The sequence below is a fragment of the Melopsittacus undulatus genome, chromosome 3, assembly GCF_012275295.1.
Source record: "Melopsittacus undulatus isolate bMelUnd1 chromosome 3, bMelUnd1.mat.Z, whole genome shotgun sequence".
In the NCBI taxonomy this organism is placed as follows: Eukaryota; Metazoa; Chordata; class Aves; order Psittaciformes; family Psittaculidae; genus Melopsittacus; species Melopsittacus undulatus.
Genome location: NC_047529.1, coordinates 5560223 through 5579285, shown reverse-complemented (window position 1 = coordinate 5579285; position 19063 = coordinate 5560223). Strand labels below are relative to the sequence as shown.

At 41.1% G+C, this 19063-nt stretch overlaps 1 protein-coding gene across 1 annotated transcript in view; it reads right to left on the bottom strand.

Moving 5' to 3' along the window:
• Nucleotides 1-19063, bottom strand: part of PLCB1 (phospholipase C beta 1) — a 165599-nt gene that overhangs the window by 97487 nt on the left and 49049 nt on the right. Inside the window, exons 9-12 of the mRNA XM_034060375.1 lie at nt 14184-14341; nt 9984-10066; nt 2828-2912; nt 2165-2342 (exon numbers count right to left, since the gene is read on the bottom strand). Coding sequence (XP_033916266.1) covers nt 2165-2342; nt 2828-2912; nt 9984-10066; nt 14184-14341 — 504 coding nt within the window. The remainder of the gene's footprint in view (nt 1-2164; nt 2343-2827; nt 2913-9983; nt 10067-14183; nt 14342-19063) is intronic.

The following is a 19063-nucleotide window of genomic DNA, read 5'->3' as shown; positions in this document are numbered from 1 at the left end:
TTCACAGACAAGCTGCGTCCTCAGAGCTCTAAAGCTGTAGCTGAGGTCTCTGGGTTGTGCTCTGAATACTTAAAGTACTCTTGAAAACTCAGATCCTGGATGTTCCCTGTTGGTCAACCCCTAAACTGTTCTTAAGCTCCCTCAGACTCCGCTGTCCTTAAATCAAGTTGGTTTAATATTACTTCACTCCCACAGTTATTGTTGAGATCAATTCACTGCTATTACTCACGGTTCATATGCAGCCTGGATACCCCCACCAAAACTCACTGCAAGATGAGGATGCTACATATATCTAGGATCAAGCAATAAATGACAGAGAAAGAAAATATATTGACTAACTGCGTTCTCCAAAAGAGACACAGGTCCTGAAGGAGGAACAATGGCCAAAGGAAGGATTACCAGTCATGTATCTTGGCAATCACACACAAACCAAGGGACCACATCAATTTTGCAATTTCAGTTCTAGCCTCTTCTAATTTGTAAGTGTTCATCTTCATAATCAACAGTTGACAGAGGTTGTTATACCGATAATAGGGACACAATATACACAGTTAATTTGCCAAATTACAAATCCTACTATGGGACTGACCCCCCACCTTGCATTATCATCATCTAGATTCACAGACCAGGCCTTTTCCTAGGCATGCTCATAGAGAGGCTCCTGAGAGACAAAGCTGTCCCTTTCTCTGCAGACCAGGCACTCAAAAAGCAAAGACATACACTTTGCCCCTGGGTTCTCACTGTGTGCTGGTAATAGAAATGTAGAGTTAGGAACCCAGGGTTGATTTCAAGTGTTGGAAAGGAGTCAGTTGGCATCACTTCTTTTTCTGTTGCTTGGGATTTGACTAAAGCAAATCAAAGAACCTGCATTAAATCACTGCTGACACCAGGATGAATCTTCCTTTGAAACGCAAGGCCTGCTCCAAAGCATGCCCTTTTCAAAGTTTCTTAACACAATAGCTGAAAACTCTCTCTTTGCTTCTAATAGGATAAACAATGTTATCCACAAATACAGCAGGATTTTCTTAGCTGTGATTCAGCTGGAGGCAAAGTGCCAGCACCAAACTTCCAGCTTAATTAATCAGAAAAAAATTACAAACAATGGAAAAAAGGGTTTTTTAATGGCAAATGGTAATGAACTTATATTGTAGTAGAGCTTCCAATTTGCTTTAGAAATATTCTCAGCTACTGGGGCATAAATGTGTATGCTTCCAGCAAGCCAACATTTTAGTCCTAATAGGAAGAAGAAATTCTAGTGCAGGGAACAGACCCTGGGGTATGCATCGGGGTATACAGATTTTGTTGCCTGTCCAGCTGCTCATCTGCTCCTGTGGTTCAGAGCAAATCCTTTATCTTTTTCTTTGGACTTCTCTTTGTCTTTTCTAGTTAGGTTTTAAGCTCTTCAGGACGAAGAGCATCTCTGACTAATTTTGGCATACCAACACTCACAATGGTTCCCTGCAGATCCCATAGGTGTTACCAGAATATACGCATTAGATTTCAGTAACTTTTTTGTTTCATTTCTGATTTTAAAGGTTTTGTTAATAATATAATAGCCTGCTTTCCATTGGCTCCATTCCCTACAATTCCTGATAGTATTTATTTGCAGTATTTGTTTTGCCTGTTTCCATCTCTGGTACAGAACATCTTACTGCACTCTGTGACATCTTCCCAACTAATGCACGACAACAGCAGGTTGAGCCTTGCCTGCCTAAGGAACAGATATCTCATTCAGCTACCCTAAAGCTTAAGACACTGCAGAAGCACTACAGATCTCCTGAGCAAGGGGTTTAATCTGAAAGGGCACCAAATGGTAGGCACATCTCAGAGGTAACAGGAAAAAGAAAACATGCCTGCTTGGTATTGGGCTTGGGCACACAGAAAAGGCACCCAAGGGTGAAGGAGCTGGCAGCTTCCTCTACTTCCTAAGCAGCACAGACAAATGTTAGTATGCACCACTGGGCTTCAAGTCACTCTGTAAGTTATTCCTCAGCCACAAGCCTTCACAGACTCTTGGATCAATGATACTTAGCATTGTTTCCTACTGAGTGTGGCCCAAGGTGGTTACCTTTACTTTGCTAGGGCAATGTAAGTGGATAGAATGATATCTGTAATTGAACATTTGTGTTCTCGGGAGAAATACATCTGTGGGTCAAATTCCTACCTGCTCCAGGGGAGGAAGGTTCAAACATACTGGATGTATCACTGCATGGGTTGGAAGCTTGCTCTGAGAGCTTCTTTTTTGCACTTCCATCTGCAGACTTGTGTGACTTCTTTTTATTCTTCACCAGAATTTTGTACATTAAATCCATTGGACTTGGAAGAGGAACCCCAGATTCAAGCTTGCAGAAGAAGGAAGAGAAATTTGTTACAACAGCAACAAAAGGGCTCATGGCAGTTTCTTAGGGCCCACATGGTACAAGATAACTTTGTGACTGCTATAAGCTCTGTTCAAATGAAATGTGTTTTGCACAAGAGGTAACCTCAACATTAAATGAAACAGGCTACTGAGGGCACTCAAGAAGAAAAGACAAATGCTTTATGAAATGTCTGCGGTAATAACCGAAATAAGTATTAGTTCAAATCTGAAAGCCTACATTATAAACCAGCAGCTATGAGAATCAATTGCATTTAGAAGATTATAATTCACTGTATCAGAACAATCTCTGCATCAGAAATGATACTTTTAAATCACCGACAGCTCATACTGTTTAACCTGCTCCTTTAGACTCTGGTTTGAAAGGCTGTCTATGAAGAATGATACAGGACTGAAACAAACAAAATCCACACAGGTATTTATGAGCTGATAAATACCAAACCATATTACCGGGTATTTTTCCAATGGATCCATAAGCAATGCATCTCCAAATATTAATCTGCAGTACTCTGCCATTTTTGCCTGTTGTTTAGGGCTGAAGGGAGAAAAGAAATAGAGAAATGAGTCCTATTAATGCTACAGAGTGAAAGCAGCAGTAATGGAATATCTCATCTCTCTAAACTAGACATTATTTACTGATCCAATTGCTGTGAATTTTGCAGAGACCTACATACATCATGTAGTAATTCTGATTTCTCTGATAGACCTTAGCAAAAGGATCATACAGGAAGGAAAGGCACTAATCAATTGAGTCATAGTGAAACTTTTAACATGGAGGCCTATTTTCCCATGCACTTAGTAGAAAACTAAGAAAGAGGCTGTGAGTTGTTACCTTTAGGGAAATAACCAATAGATGAATTTGCTTCTTTCAGGCAACATTTTGATTTAAAGCAGAAACTTTTCTCCTTACTTTACTTTATACCTGTGGCTGGCATTCTACACACACACACACAACCCCATTTGGGTTTCGTTCTCTTTTTGTCATGCCTGGCCTAAGGCATAATATCCAAAATGGCTACATAGAGATCAGTCTCCTGTGCAGGTGTCTCTGTTAAATTTGCCAAGCCAAGTGTATAGGCATCACCCTGTCTATAAGGCCATACAGAAGGAGCAGAAGGCATTACTTGGGTCTCACAACCTGCAAAGCTGCATCAGTTACAGGCACTGGTACAGAAGCAGCCAGTTTCACTGCACATTTCTAAAGTGCTGTCAGTTTTACTGCACATTTTCTGCCAAAGCACAGCACGTTTTCCCATCCTCTCTGTGAGCCTGTGCAAGGTGGGTGCTGAGCCTCTGCCAGCCCATCCAGCCACAGCCTTATCTGAAGCTGTGCCTTGGCACTGCGGTCCATGATGAAGCACCCACTGCCCTCACCAGTTCACTCACCCCGACATACCCTCACTGCAGAAGTGATAGCTGAGTTGTAGCTGTGCCTCTGCTAAGGTGTGTTATGTCAATTCAGACATAACTACATTTTATATGCATGTAATTACACAGTGCACTCATGTGTATGTAACTGGGAGAAACCTATCAGGACAGCCTTCTTAGTGGGGATCTAGATGTAATAACAAGCTGCTCACTGACCATTACAGCTGGCTTGGGGATGTGGTCAGATTCCATCTTTAAAAATTTAAAATCTTTATTTCAAATCAGAGAGTGTCAGATCTTACCACAGTAATTTACTGCCCTGGTTTCTGTCCCATCCCGTCACAGTAAACTGAACCTCAGTAAACTCTATTTATAATCAGTTTTCCCCAAATGCAACCTAAGAATTAAATCATTCCTGTACATCAGTGATGGGAGTTCTAGGACTGAAGATAGGTTATACTGCTCAGGAATATTACTCAAATCATTTCAAAGCGCAGCTTAGTGCTACAGTCACTTTCTCAATAATGCTAGAAGACTGTTCTTGCCTACAAGAAATCCAGAGAGGGACTTCTTACAAGGGCATGTTGTGATAGGACAAGGGGAAATGGCTTTAAACTGATAGAGTGGACATTGAGATGAGCTCTTAGGTAGAAGTTCTTCCCTGTGAGGGTGCTGAGGCGCTGGCACAGGGTGCCCAGAGAAGCTGTGGCTGCCCCATCCCTGGCAGTGCTCAAGGCCAGGTTGGACACAGGGGCTTGGAGCAAGCTGCTCTAGTGGAAGGTGTCCCTGCCTGTGGAAGGGGGTTGGAGCTGGATGAGCTCTAAGGTCCCTTCCAACCCAAATCATCCCTTGATTCCATGACTCTATGTGTAGTTTTGTTATATGTGCCCCTTTAAAATCTGCAATATCTGAGCTTAGCTATCTTTAAAAGTTTCCCTTTTTGATACTCTTTTGAGGAGTCTTGATTTAAGAACAGGTTTCTTTTGCTTAATATAACTTCTTCACCTACTGTTAAACGATGATCTGCATATCACTGAAGCTACACAAATGGTATAAGTGGTTTTGTTACCATGGAGCTCTTTTTCATGACAAACTAGAGCTGGGTGTATAGGAAAAAAAGAGTGATCATTTCTCTTGCAAACTAGGAGTACAACAACTGCTGTGTCTAGTTTGTCGTTAGCTACCAAGTGAGCAGCTGTACTGCAGCTCTTGCTGGGGTCAGCAAGGCTAAACCAGAGCTGACATAAAGGCTGGGTGGCATTTGAATCAGGAAATGTAATTTCCCCAAGATCAGCATTCTGGATGTCCCCTGAAGCAGATCCAGGGTGAACCAATCATTAGCTCAGTCACTGACAAAATATATTGCAAGGAGGCTTTAAATTACTCCACAAAGCCTTGCAAGTGCTGCATGCAGTTTAAATCACTGCAGCATTTCATGAAGGCTTGCATTTGCATGCAGCCCATTCCCCCAAAAAGCTAAAAGCCACTTTCAGTTGAGGATGGAAAATTAAGATGAAGACAACCAAAGGAGTGGAACTAAGAACCCACAGAGAGAAGGCAATGGGAAGAATAAATCAGGTGTTAGCTATTTCTAACCACTAGCTAGCAAGGAAAATAAAGGTACCTCACTCTAGCAAGCAACTAGACTGGGTATTTGTGATAGGCCAAGGGGTCATTATAGTGAATTTCAGTTCAGCTTTCTCCACCAGTGTGTATTTGGAATAGTCCCATGCTCTTAGAACCCAGAAAGTTCAAAGGATATCTCTGAATCAAGAAAGCTCCACTACTGAAGTCGTAGTTATTAGATGCAAGATAGAATCATAGAATCAGAATAGTTAGGGTTGGAAAGGACCTCAAGATCATCTAGTTCCAATCAGCATCTTTAAACGGGCACACTGACTCCTAAAGGAACTCTTGATAGGGATCTGAGGAAAATATGCAAGAGTTAAATCTAGTCATTTTCAAACTATCTCCCTGGCTAGAACAAATTCTTCTGCTCTTCTAGGTGTAATTACCTGTTTGCCTCGAGGAGCACAGCGAGAACTTTCAGGTTTGCAAAAGAGAAAAATGTAATGCGACAGTATTTGGGGTTAGCACATAAATTCCAGTGTCACCACATCCCAGGGGCGAAGGAGGAAACAGAAAACGATGTGAAAAACTAATGGGTTTTGATACAATAAAATGACTCTTACAGTAGTAGACAAGGCAAATGTAGGAAAGACTTGACATTACAAAAGTACTTATTGCTATGAGTTGGACTATATGCACAGGTATTTTTGACAGCTCCTAGGAGGGAATAAAACATATTTAGGTGTACCAGCACTTAACTGAGTGGTAGGTTTTTGTGTTCTTTCTCTCTTTCTAATATATATATATGTATTGTCATATATATATGTATTGTTTCAAGAGAAAGATCTTTAATAATAGTATACATAAAGTATTACTATTATAGTATTAAAAAATAGGAATATGTTTCCATTTATTTTCTCTTCTTTCAAAATGATGAACCAAGGCAACAGATTGAAATGCCAGCTTTTCTACACCAACATATTTCCCCATCTGTGTTATGAAACAAAAAGCAGGTATTTCCTGGTCCAGATCTACTATTATTGGAAAATCTCTCAGCAGTCATGTATTGTAATGAAAACTGCTTGCCTGAAAAGAGCTGACATTATCTGCTTTATGATTTCTACTGTGCAGACATGGATGGGGAGCACACAGACTAATTATATGTGTCCCCGCAAACGTGCCAGGGTAAAGGAGACACCTGGAGGTATGGAAATATAAAGAGTATTAAGAAATGTTTTCATTGCCATTAATGTATTGCTTGTACTTTGTTTTACTTTGTTTGAATTATGCCTACAATGAAGGTCAATCAGAGACGCTCTTTGGCACTACTGCTCCTAACACTATGTTACTGTCACTTCTGCAGAGATACTTCTTCTGCCTAAGACAAAAGCACAGATGCTTCCCAGAAGAGTCTAAAATAATGTTGAGTGGAGGAAGAAAGTGATAAAATCCCTGTTAATGCTTGAAATAACAATTCCAGCAAGAAACCAGCAATATGAATAACTGTAATTAAATTTAATCTTGGAAGCAATCTTATATGGATACTGCTCAAGGATCACTTAACCTTTTTGCTATATCATCAGTGCATTTGTAATTACAGAGTGTCTGCTTTCAGATTTGCAGATTGCTTATCTTCCTGCAAGCCCAATTTCAACGTCAAGGTCTTCTTGAGGTCTTTGTAAGATTTTCAGGGAACTTTTCTATTCTTTTTATATAGAACCACAGCTTTTCTAAGTTCTTGCTTTTTGCAGTGTTCATGTTTTGATGTCAATGTAAATGATGGCACACGTAAAGTTTGATCTAGTCTAAAAGTTATATGCTTTCTCCTTTTTCTAAACTTTGTAATGTATAAAGCCAAGCAAGAATGAATATACCATGTAGTGCAGTTATAGTAAAGGAAAATTCTTCATGTGCTATAAAAGTATTATAGAGGAGTCCTTCAAGGAAAAGCATTGAAAGAAAGCAAAATGAGTTGTTCAACACTCGTGTGCTAATCGGTGATTTGTTCCCTATGTGGACAAAAAGAACCAGAAAGAATTAAAACTGCATTTTAAGTCCAGTGGTGATTAACCCTGTCGTATCTATGGTGGTGATCTCAAACTTACTTATCTCTGATAAACACAGTCTGTTTAAAAGCCATGAATACAGAACACAGGCTAAACCCATCCTTTGGTTTAAACCAAAGCCAAAAGGACCAACATCTCACACGTGAATACTGACTCTAGTAACTTGAAAAAACTGGAAGGAAAAATTGGTCACTCCAAAGTAGGAATTGTTATCATAAGATTTGTTAAACAGCAATTCTATAAAAGCAGATGTAATTTTTGTTAATGCTTTGGGGAAAGTCCATGTTTAAGATCTAGGAGAAAAACAACATTCCAAGTAAATGAAAAGACAAAAGGAACATTCCATGACATTAAGGGAAGGTTTCTGTGAGTGGCATGACTAATTGCAGATTTCTCTAGCAACCAGTGAAGAAATGAAGTGATAATTGTAGCAGTTGGTAAAATAACTAGAAATCATTCTCAGCTAAAGCAAAATTAGAAATCACACACAGTAAATCTGATGATTTACTGCAGCAGCAAATAATAAATAGCAATAAAGCCTCAGAAAGAGAAAATCTTTGATCCTGGTTTTGCAAACTTGCTTTGTTAAAAAGCTCTGTCATAGCCATGTGTGGAAAGGGACATCAAATAATACACTTTGGGATAATTCATTAATCCATCACTGGAGTTCTCCGGAGAGAAAGATCCACTGGTTTCTGTGGGGCAAACTGTAAAGATCAGAGTAACACGGCAGTAACTCTGTTCCTTCCTTGACAAATTCCTGCAGTATCACAGCACCTTTAATTTTGACAGGGTTTCATTTTATAGCTTTAAGGCTACTTTTGTGCATAACTTACATCTGACAGGAGTTTATCTTATACCTTTTAACTTCTTTACTTTCCTAAAATAGAACAGATCAATCCTGGAATAGTTGAAGGTGTCTTAATGACTGAGGGGGAAAAAATGTAACCCTTATGGTTAAAATAAATTGCATGCTGCTTTTTCTCTGCATTACAGTAACACAGTGAATGTATGTTTTAACAAATATGGAAGAACAAATACAAAATATAATGCATTGAAGAATGATGGTTGAGATCTTTTCTAAAGACTAGAGATTGCATTTGGAAACTCTGAGAAGAGCATTGTGTGTTAAACCCTACAGCAGTATGTGAGAATAAGCAAGCCCGAAGTGACGGAACTTACACCAAAAAGAAAGGAGTGGATTGCTTAAAGAAAGAAATTAAGTACATACAGTATCTGTGTGGTCTTTCAGTGGAAGAAAGGACTAACTAAGCAGGATTTAACAGGTAGCTGTTTGAATCATAACCATATGCCCTTTAAATGTGTGCAGGGCAATCAGATTTGCCCACAAAAGATAAACTTCTGTAAGGTATAGAATCACTTGGGTTGGAAAAGACCCTTAAGATCATCAAGTTCAATGATAAACCTAACACTGCTGAGTCCACCACTAAATCATGTCCCTGCTCATGGCAGGGTGGTTGGAACTAGATGATCTGGAGGTCCTTTCCAATCCTAACTATTCTATGATTCTATGTCCCTAAGCACCACATCTGTATATACAGGTAGTGTACAGTCAGTGTTGGCCAGCTCTCAAATTTTATCCTGTTCTACCTATATAATTTTTGATCAGTTTTGTCACATCTGTTCTTAAAAACATTCCTTCGTGGCTGCTTCTCCCAGTTCCTTCCCTTAGGAGTATGCTCTTCCTAAAACAACAGAAAAGCAGTTAGCACTCGCTCTTTTCCTCTTCAAGAAACAGAACTGCCACTGTCTTTTCTGATTTGTGTTAAATCAGAGCAGCCCCAAAGATTGCTTTTTATTCCACATTAAAGTGTCTCAGTCCATACTGGCCCAGAATTGCTGATAATGTTTTCACAGCAGAAAACAAAAGGGGAAAAGGCAATTGAAATGAATCAGTGTCACACCATTCTGAGCTATGTGGTCTCTATAGTCAAAACCAAAATTAATGTCAAATTCAGGAAAATAAGAGCTAAAATAACAACTTTAACAAACAGATCAATGGGATAAATTTAGAAGTATTCTCACTTATTTTGTCTTTTCTTACAAAGAAAAATTGTCCTTTATTTTGTAACAACAAAAGGAAAGGAAAAGAAAACAGCTCAAGCAAATGGATATTTTCTGGCAGCAACAGGACAGTTCCTGTTCATCCACAGCACCTATTTTGGATTCCTAGCTGATCTATGGTTTTGGCCTCTACATCTAGCACACAAGAAACAGATGAAATTCTGTTCACAGAATTTGCTTACAGCATAGAATAGGGTCATAAGGAGGTGAAATAGAGTTTCTTTTTCTCTGATGAAGTACTGGTAGAGCAGAGCATACTGACACTGTAAAGATTCACAGTTTGTCTCACAGTTATTCTAACTCTCTGTTTCCTATAAAAGGTTCTAATTCAGGAAGGTTTTTAAGAACATGCTTGATTCGTTCTGATCATCTTGGTTACAAAGGCTGATAGAGGGTTTTCTGGACTAAGAGGTGTTGGTCATGTCATACAATAAAACTGCGACAAGTGCATACATTATTCTGTGTTCAGACCTTACAATGAATATAGCACCATATAGGAAAACATGGTAATTACTTACGAATCCACGTGATTTTCAAAGGAAAGGAGGATTGGAAAGGGCGATGTCTTAAATGCACATTCAGCAATAGCTTCTATTACTTCCTAAAGAATCAAAATAGATACAGTTACAAATTTATGTCTTTAAAGAAACAGGATGTTGGTCCTTGAAGACAGAAAAGACCCAAAGAGGTCTGAAATCATACCCAAACTGCCTGAAATCAGCTCTTCTGTTCTAAACATCCCAGAAAGCTCTGGAATGTGCTTTGACAGCAACCAACTTCTTCAACCTGAACTATAATCACATCTCCAAACTGTCTGATGAGCCTCAAGCACTGCATTTCTCAAGGAATGACTTATGCTTGCCTCAATCGATAGTTTAAACATAAAACAGTCTTTGTGGGGAACCGTTCCATGCCTGAAGCTATGACTTTCATGAACTATTTTGCATAATAAGCATGCTCTGACAAATACATCTCTTCTAAACATCAGCAGCATGAGCATGTATCCATAAAATCCTTTGTTAATCTCATAAGCTTTAGTTCCCTCTTTTTTGATGGGAGAAATCCCTTTAAGGCAAACACATTCCTTGGTTGAAAGAGTTGGCTGCAGAGTAATTATCAAACAGAGGGCTCAGAAACTGAAACTTCTACATGAGTTTCCTTTCAGCTCTGATGGAACCCAACAACTGTAAACCTAGTAAAGAAATCATCTGATAACACTCATTTTAGTGGGGTGCACAATACAGTAATCACTTCTGGATACAAACGACTCAGTGTTTCCCTCTTGAAACACAAATCTTTTTCCCAAAGAACTTATGGAACACTGAATACTTCCCATAGCCATTGCTGTCAAATACTGGAGTTGGTAAGAACCCAGAAGCCTGTTCCATAAGGAGGGCCAAAACCTAAAAGATTAATTTCAAACAAGCCTCCTGTGGGGGTTCCTTTTGGTCATTTTCTATACTTGTAAAGGTTCACGTGTAACAGTAGGAAATCCACTTCCTAACATGAAAGCTGAGCTTCTGGTACAGTCTTCTGATGCTGGGTTGCAGAATGCAAGGCTGGAAGACAGCAAAAGCCATCTCAAGAGTTGCTGCTATGAGCTAGGATACAAACAAAAGTTAAAGTCTTCATGCAATGAGGACAAAACACAGCTCATGCACAACTTGTTGTAGTCTCTGTTGTAAGACAAGAAACTAGCTCAGCACACAGAGGTGGTGAATGACTACATTTAATAACTGCAATTATCAGATATTTAAATGCTTTGCCTATAACTAATCATGCACTTCACCTAAGAGCACTCTTAGTCTTCAAAGAAAGGCAAAGCAGTTATTGCAACAATAGTAAATGATGCAGAAAGCTGGATGAAGGCAGGTAGGAATCTGCAGTTTCACAGATGCAGTTCTCCTGTGGGAGAATACACAATGGAATGATTCTTGCTGCACACTTTCTTTACAGCTCCAGTAAATCACTAAGAGCTTGTACCACCCTAACGCTGTCTAGAAGCAGAGGGATTGTCAAAAGCATCTCAGGCAATTTTGACATTGCAAGGGAACAGCAGGGCTGAGAATTGGGTTGCAAATATTGAGTCCTCCCATCTCTTGATGCTCTCCACCCAGATCATTAGTGCTGGCACCCGCCCCTTGGTTATGGAGGATCATGCAGACTTAAGAACACATGAGGCTGGGTATAATAAGTACTGCTGAAAAGCAGTCCTGATGCATCTCTCGCTCCTACACACTGCTCAAGCTGTGGAATAAAACCATACATTTATTTTCAACTGCAAAAGAGATGAAATCAGCATGCCTGAGGAAAATAACCTGGAAGAGTAAAATCAGGATTACACAGATGAAATCTAAGGATGAGAAGCTCACTCATTGGTTCAATGGAGAAACAGGGGTGCTGCTGATTGAGCCTTGTACTGCATTCAAATGTAAATGGAAGTGCTCTATGGTCAGAGAGGAACAACCTGGTAAGTTGCATGTTTGACTCCAGCTGCAGAATGACTCACCTGAACCGTATCTCCCAGGTATATATAAGTGCACACACAGAGATTCCTGATTATGGCATGGAAAATACTGTTGGTACCCCATAATATCTCACCCTGGCAGCAGCTCAACATCTGCAGCTGAGAAAAACCTTACTGCTTTCTGTATGCCATGAAGCAGGATAAAACCCAAGCAAACAAAAAAGCCCACAAACCCCCACCAACATGAGGAAGGGGAGTTGCTTCTGTCTCCATGCTTCAGAAAGCCTATCTGAGGCAGTGAAAACTGACAGACCAAACAGAAGCACTGTGTGCCGTGGTCATGCCAAAAGTGTGAGCTGATAAATGAATCAGCATTCAAGACCCGGTGATCACTCTGTATTGATTCACATGCTTCTGACATTACTTCACTATCATTCTGCTCCTCCTCAGCCAAGCAGCACACTTGCAGTGCTGAAAAGAAACCAGCAGTCAATACATTTTTCTGTGTGGAGGAAAAACCACTTGCCCTGAAGTGACAGATGAAATATTCCTGCGTAGGTTCAAAATACTTCCCAATATCAATCCTGCAGACACAGTGTCCAGGGTCACACATCCAAGTAACCAGGGATAATCCTCATCCCTGCTAGTGATCCTTTTGAGTCAGATTAACTTTGTTTTAAATGCCTGCTCACGACCAAAGGAGTTGAGAGCTATCTTCCTGAATTAAAGGCCTTTCAGCAGCCAAATTCTGTGCCTATAAACACAATTGGCTTCACATAAACAGAACTGGAAAGTAACAAATGTGCAAGAAGGTTGTTTGATGCTTTCCTGTGATTAACACCATCAGTGAAGAGTCAGAGAAAACTGAAACAGAGAAGAAAGAGTGTTCTGCTGTGAGTAAAACGTGGTGCTCTGCCTGTGTGGTGGTGTTGTTTGCTTTTTTCTGTGAAGGAAGACAAAAGAAACCCCCCAACAACTCATGCTTCAAGTGTGGGAGACATGCTTCAAAGCTATAGCTAGCAGAGGAGCCTCCCTCAGCACCTATAACATTACCAAATTCAGCCATTATCATTTTTTTCCACATCATCTTGCATACAGGCAAGTCTAGAAATGTAATTCCATAGTGAGTTAGTGTCTCAGATGAAGAATAATTTCTTCACACTTGAAAAATGACATCCTGATTATCACTATAAGCTGTGCTGAGTACCAATCTTAGTATTATAGAACACCTCCATCGTGTCCCTCTAACACTCTGGATCAAAAGCATCTTTAAGAATAACAGGATGATGACAATTTAAAGTTATTGCTAAGGGTATAGCACCTACCTTTCATTATAGGGAAAGGAAATGGAAGATGGAATTCAGTAATATAGATGATACATTTAGGGTGTGAATGACACAAATATTCCCTTGCAGTCTCCAAAGATACTAATCTTTTCCTTTTCACCCTTCAGTGCTTCAGATCTGATCCCACCTATCAGGGATAAGTGTAACACTGCACACACTGCTACTCATTTCTTAAACTGGGAGTATAATGCTGAGTGTCTGGACCCTGTGGGTGGGACCTGCCCATCAGGGCACGAGTAGCTTCTCTGCTCACAGGAACTTAAAGGCTTGCAGACTGAAGAGTTTTCCATGATAGCTGCTGTTCCCTGCCTCAGTTCAGCACTTCTGTCTCCCACACCCACCTACCAGGCAGAGAAGAGAGAAAGAGTACACTGATGCATTGCTTACTGCTGCTCAAATGCTTGTGGCCTCTGTCTCAGCTCTCCTCCCTGCTGCATGCTATAGAGCTGTAGCACCAACCAGTCCTTCCTCCCCATCCTCCTGGCTCCAGATGCATCCACAGACCCATTTTACACTGTGTGAAACCAGATGTGGTGGTAATACCTGATCTTTCAGCCCTGGCTGCGCACTACCCTGTTTCTCTCCCTGTGAGATTTACTGAAGGGACATACACAACAGTATGGACCTGGGCACTGAGCCCAGTCCCCGGATGGCACAGACTATCACACCATATAATCCTTTTTCATCTGACTGCCAGAATGACCAAGAACCTCTTCCTGCACAAGGTCCAAATCCTGCAACTCTTCTCCTCCTATGATTCTGCACATGCTCTGAAACCTCCTCTTAAATTATCACATTTCTATTCCCTTCCATCTATGCAGTTATGTCCTAGCAATGTGTTTATGATGCATTTTACATGGAAGACCCTCCCCAGCTGCAGAGATCAGCGAGCTGCACAGCCGTACCTTGAAGGATATCTCAGTTGTCATAGTGAATCCGTGTGTAATGACTGGCTCTTCCTCAGCTGTTCGTCCCTTCCAGCAGTCCAGCTCCACACAGCGGCAGCCTGACAAGAGCACTTGCCGATACATCTCCACCGATGAGTTACCGGCCAGCTGTCCAGCTACAAGAGCACAAAGACATGGAAACAGGGAAGTAATTTGCGACCTTAGGAATAAAGACAACTGATCTAATAACAATCAGAGTTAACAGGATCTTTTACCCTTGGCTGAGAGGAACAACACTCAAAGGCACATAGAAAGCGTAAGATTGCAATGGAAATAAGTTAGGCAGGGTCAATGTCATGGTTTGGATTCTGCCCTCAGTTAAGATACTGTGAGTGAGGAAAAGGAGCTGATTGAAACTAATTCAACAACTTCTGATGGACATCACTGAATACAGAAAAGGAAAAGAAAGGGAAAGGGAAGAACTTCGGTCTAAAAGACTTTGTTATCCTTTGGCAAACAATGTGAAATTCAGAGGTGATCCAGGACAGCAAGATCACATTTTCTCATAACACACAATACATTCAGTAGAGTTAGTACCATGAGGAGGTCTCAAATCTGTATTTAAATACACTCATTACCACACTGAGTTGGTCAATTGAATTTCCTGAAGTGATACTGCATTATTAAGTGTTGAAAACCCATGTAGATGAGGCCTTCAGTGATATGATTGGCAGACCTGAGATAATGGTTGGACTTGATGATCTTAAAGGTCTTTTCCAACTTAGCTCATTTCATGATTCTATCACATAGGGAGAAGTTAACTGAACTACCCGTTTCCAACAACGACACAATAAAAATCTAAACAAGGAAAATTCAGCTTTTCCCAAACACAGGAAGTACAAAATACCCCCAAACCCACAAATAAACCAACAAAGAAGTCCAGTTGTATTCAAGGAAGAATATCCAGTCAGGATGTCTTCATCTGCTGCAACAGCCTTGATTCTAGTCATACAGATACAAATGTCTTGCAGCAGGGAGGTAAAGGTAATGGAAAAGGCTTTACATGTGAGGAGAAAGGATGCAGTTTCCTGCTTCCTAGCAGACTTCCTGAGAAGACATTCCTGGATTTCTAGAAGGGAATTCACTTGGCATTTTAAGGAGGCAGTGAGCTCATCTAAGCTAAAGATTCTTCGCTGATGGGGGATATATAAATAGTTTATTCAAATTAGTATATAATATAATGCAAATCAATCCTCATTTTATCTCCTCTGTGGTTAGGTTTTATGCTGGGAATTACACGTCTTGGGTTTTGCTTCACTAAATCCCATTGTCTGCTTTCCCTGCTTTTACCTTTCACTAACAACTGTAACAGAAAACCCTTCCTGTCTGAAAATTCCTGTTCACTGATTGCGTCTGACACGAGTTGGAGCAACCATAAATACTCCACAAGGCATTACATTACTCCTATTGAAACCCAAAAGATTTCTCAGCTCCTAGTGGAACCAATGGGAGATATATGTTAATAACTGAAGAATATGGGCAGTTCTGGAAAGTTCTGAAAAGCCAAATGCAGTCAGCAAAGTGACAACCTGCCTTTTCCTTCCTACTTAACTTTTCCTGTGTTTCCCCTCTGATTATGGCAGATGATCTCTACTCACCCAAAAGCCAAAGTTTCAGTATGTGGGTTAAGCAGTGGCTCTTTCCAGGATGCAAACAAGCATGAGCATGGATCAGGGTATTCATCCCTAAGCATCTGCTTGTGAACATTTTGCTCTCATTACATGGATCTGCTAAATTCTGCTGCCTAAAAGCCACATGCAGTTTAAGACCTGTTTTCAGGTTGTTGCTCTTTTCCCTCACAGCATATTGAATTTGGATTAACAAACTGGTTTATGATTAACAGGCTCTACTGTACTCCCTGAGAGACTGCTGGCCGTTATTATAGCTAAGTGTTTCAGACTACAGGATCCTTAACCTTCAAAAGTGCTTAAGTAAGTCATGACATGCCTCACTTGCCATATGACACTTCTCCACATCACCTTATTAATAAGGCTCAGACGTTTTGGAAGGATTCCTGCTAAGGATAAGAGGATATTCAACCTCCAAACCATTCAATCTTCAGAAAGGCTCCCAGTCACAGTGCAAAATGCTAGCAAATGTTCTACTAGTCTCAAGAGTTTATTTGTTCTGAAATACAGAATATCAGGAATGTCCATCAAATGGTTTTCTGCACATATCATTTATCAGTTTCTGGTTTGAGTCTCTATTTCTATCTTTTCCAAATCAGCCCTTAAATAGATGCATTCTAAAATGGGCTAACACAGACACCAAAGGAAATACTTCCAGTATGGTAGTTTTCATATCCTGATTACAGATCGATTTTATAATACTAGAAATTGAAAGCATTATGGCTTCTCTTCTGTAATACACACAGCATCTACAGTAATGCCATAGCTGTATCCCATCACCCTACACTGGGTAAGGAAAACCAGATTTTGGCAAAAACTTCCTTCAAATCATGTGGTGAGGCACTGGAATGGGTTGCCCAGGGAGGTTGTGAATGTCCCATCCCTGGCAGTGTTCAAGGCCAGGTTGGACAGAGCCTTGGGCGACATGGTTTAGTGTGAGGTGCCCCTGCCCATGGCAGGGGGTTGGAACTGGATGATCTTAAGGTCCTTTCCAACCCTAACTATTCTATGATTCTATTCTATGATTCTATGCCTCAGCAAAATGAGCCTGTGCTGACTGATAGAAGCTGAGGACATGACCCATATTTCTCCATACAGCTCAGTTTCACATCTCTGTAACTTCAAGCTGTTCATTTCTCAGCAACTGCATCCTTGTGGGGGGTTCATTCATCACTGCTTTTCCAAGTGAAAGTTATTTGCAATACATAGAATTGAAATTTAGTTACCATTCTAAGATAAACATCGTCCCATATCTGGGGGATATTTGGACCAATATATGTGGGGTCACCTCACTCTTCACTAGTCTCGAACACAGGCTGCTTCTGCTCCCTGGCCCACCCAGGGCACCACCTTCTCCTAGCAGGAAGGGCCAGCATGCTCCCTTTGCTGTGCACAAACATGAGTGGCTAAACCTCCTTTCTTCAGGCAAGTCCTGGAAATGCAGTCAGTGCTCCGGATCATAGGCTGTAGTTTGCAATGTGCAAACTCAGAGCCCCAGACTGCTGGGAGTCTGGCTCTTGACTCCAGCAGCACCAGAAGGTGCTGGCGGCTGAATTGGTTTTAGACACAGTACATTTATCTGAATTTCTTTTCCTTCCGAGCTATTTTGCCATGCACAGAACAAGAGAATTAGACCCCACACTGTGACACGTTCTGCTACTGCTTGTACCTAAGTCTCACCCTATGGCTGCTATTTTTAACACTTCACACTGGACCAAAGCAAGACGTGCAGTCAGGCTCGCTCCAGCCAGCAGCAGGAATACACTTGCTGTCAGTATTGATTCGGGCCCACCCAAGCAGAAGATGCAACACCTGCGTATGCCAGGAGGGCTGGAGCTGGCCAGCCTCTGGGTTTGCAGACCTGCTCAACCATAGCAGAGCTGCACCAGCTCCAATGCTGCAGCTGGGCTGTGGGATGGACATTATCTGCCAAGGGGTGCATGGCATAACCCTTGCCCCAGCTGTGGGATCCACTTGAGAAAGACACTGCATCACCAGCCCAATCTCTGCCACTGCAGTGTGGGAGTGCGACCTGCAGGGACCTATTTACAGAGCCTGTCCCCTGCTGCTGGCTCTCTGCATCTTTGTCTTATGACTTCAGCTATTTGAACATCTTCAAATGCTACTATTGGAGTCAGAGAGGTTTCCTGATCCTCAACACAGTTTTACCCTCCTTTAGAAGGTGGTTTAGAAGACAATGTATTACTCATTTCAAGATGCTTCAGATAACATATCCCTCATCTCAATGTCCTTCAAGTTGTTGGCCTAAAGAGAAGGAACAGGGGATCTTGAAAACTCGTTAAGCAGTAGTGGATGAAACATTACTTAAAGGAAACAAAACACTTCCATGATCTTGACTTTTCTTCTCCTTCTTGAAAGTCCAGTTATCTCCCATCACAACACACAATACATTTTTAAACTCTTTATGTTCACCTCTGCTGCTACTGGATGCAAGATACCTCTAGGAATTTTGGTGTCAGTTGCCGATCTGTATTTGAATAACAAATGTTGCCTTAAGGATACAATATATACATTTGGGCTTTTTTCTTTCTCTCTTTTACGAGGTTTCCAGTAACTTTTAGAAGTAAAAATTCCCTCACCTATTATAGGGCTTAAGAAAGAGAGAACTGGCATTGGTGAGGCTGGTAAGGGAGGGCAGGTACCCCTTAGGACAACATAAAGATAAACTGAGGTTTAACAGTACTAGTATGAACACTCAGCTGTCAAAACTTTAGCAGTCATGTGAAAACAGGACAAGATCTACATGACCCAGCAGTGTGCTGGGTTTGCAGCCCAGAAAGCCAATTGTATTCCTGGAAAAGAGAAGGCTCTGGGGAGACCTTACAGCAGCCTTCCAATATGTAAAGGGGCTGAAGAGGGACTTCTTACAAGGGCCTGTAGTGATAGGCCAAGCAGGAATGGCTTTAAACTGACAGTGAAGAGATTTAGATTAGACATTAGGAAGTTCTTTACTCTGAGGGTGCTGAGGTGCTGGCACAGGGTGCCCAGAGAAGCTGTGGCTGCCCCATCCCTGGCAGTGTTCAAGGCCAGGTTGGACACAGGGGCTTGGAGCAACTTTGAAGGCGTCCATGCCCATGGCAAGGGTTTGGAAATAGATGAGCTTTAAGATTCCTTCCAACCCAAACCAGTCTGGGATCCTGTGAAGATGTGAAGAAACTGTTTTGGAGGCTTCGAAGGTGAAGAAGATTT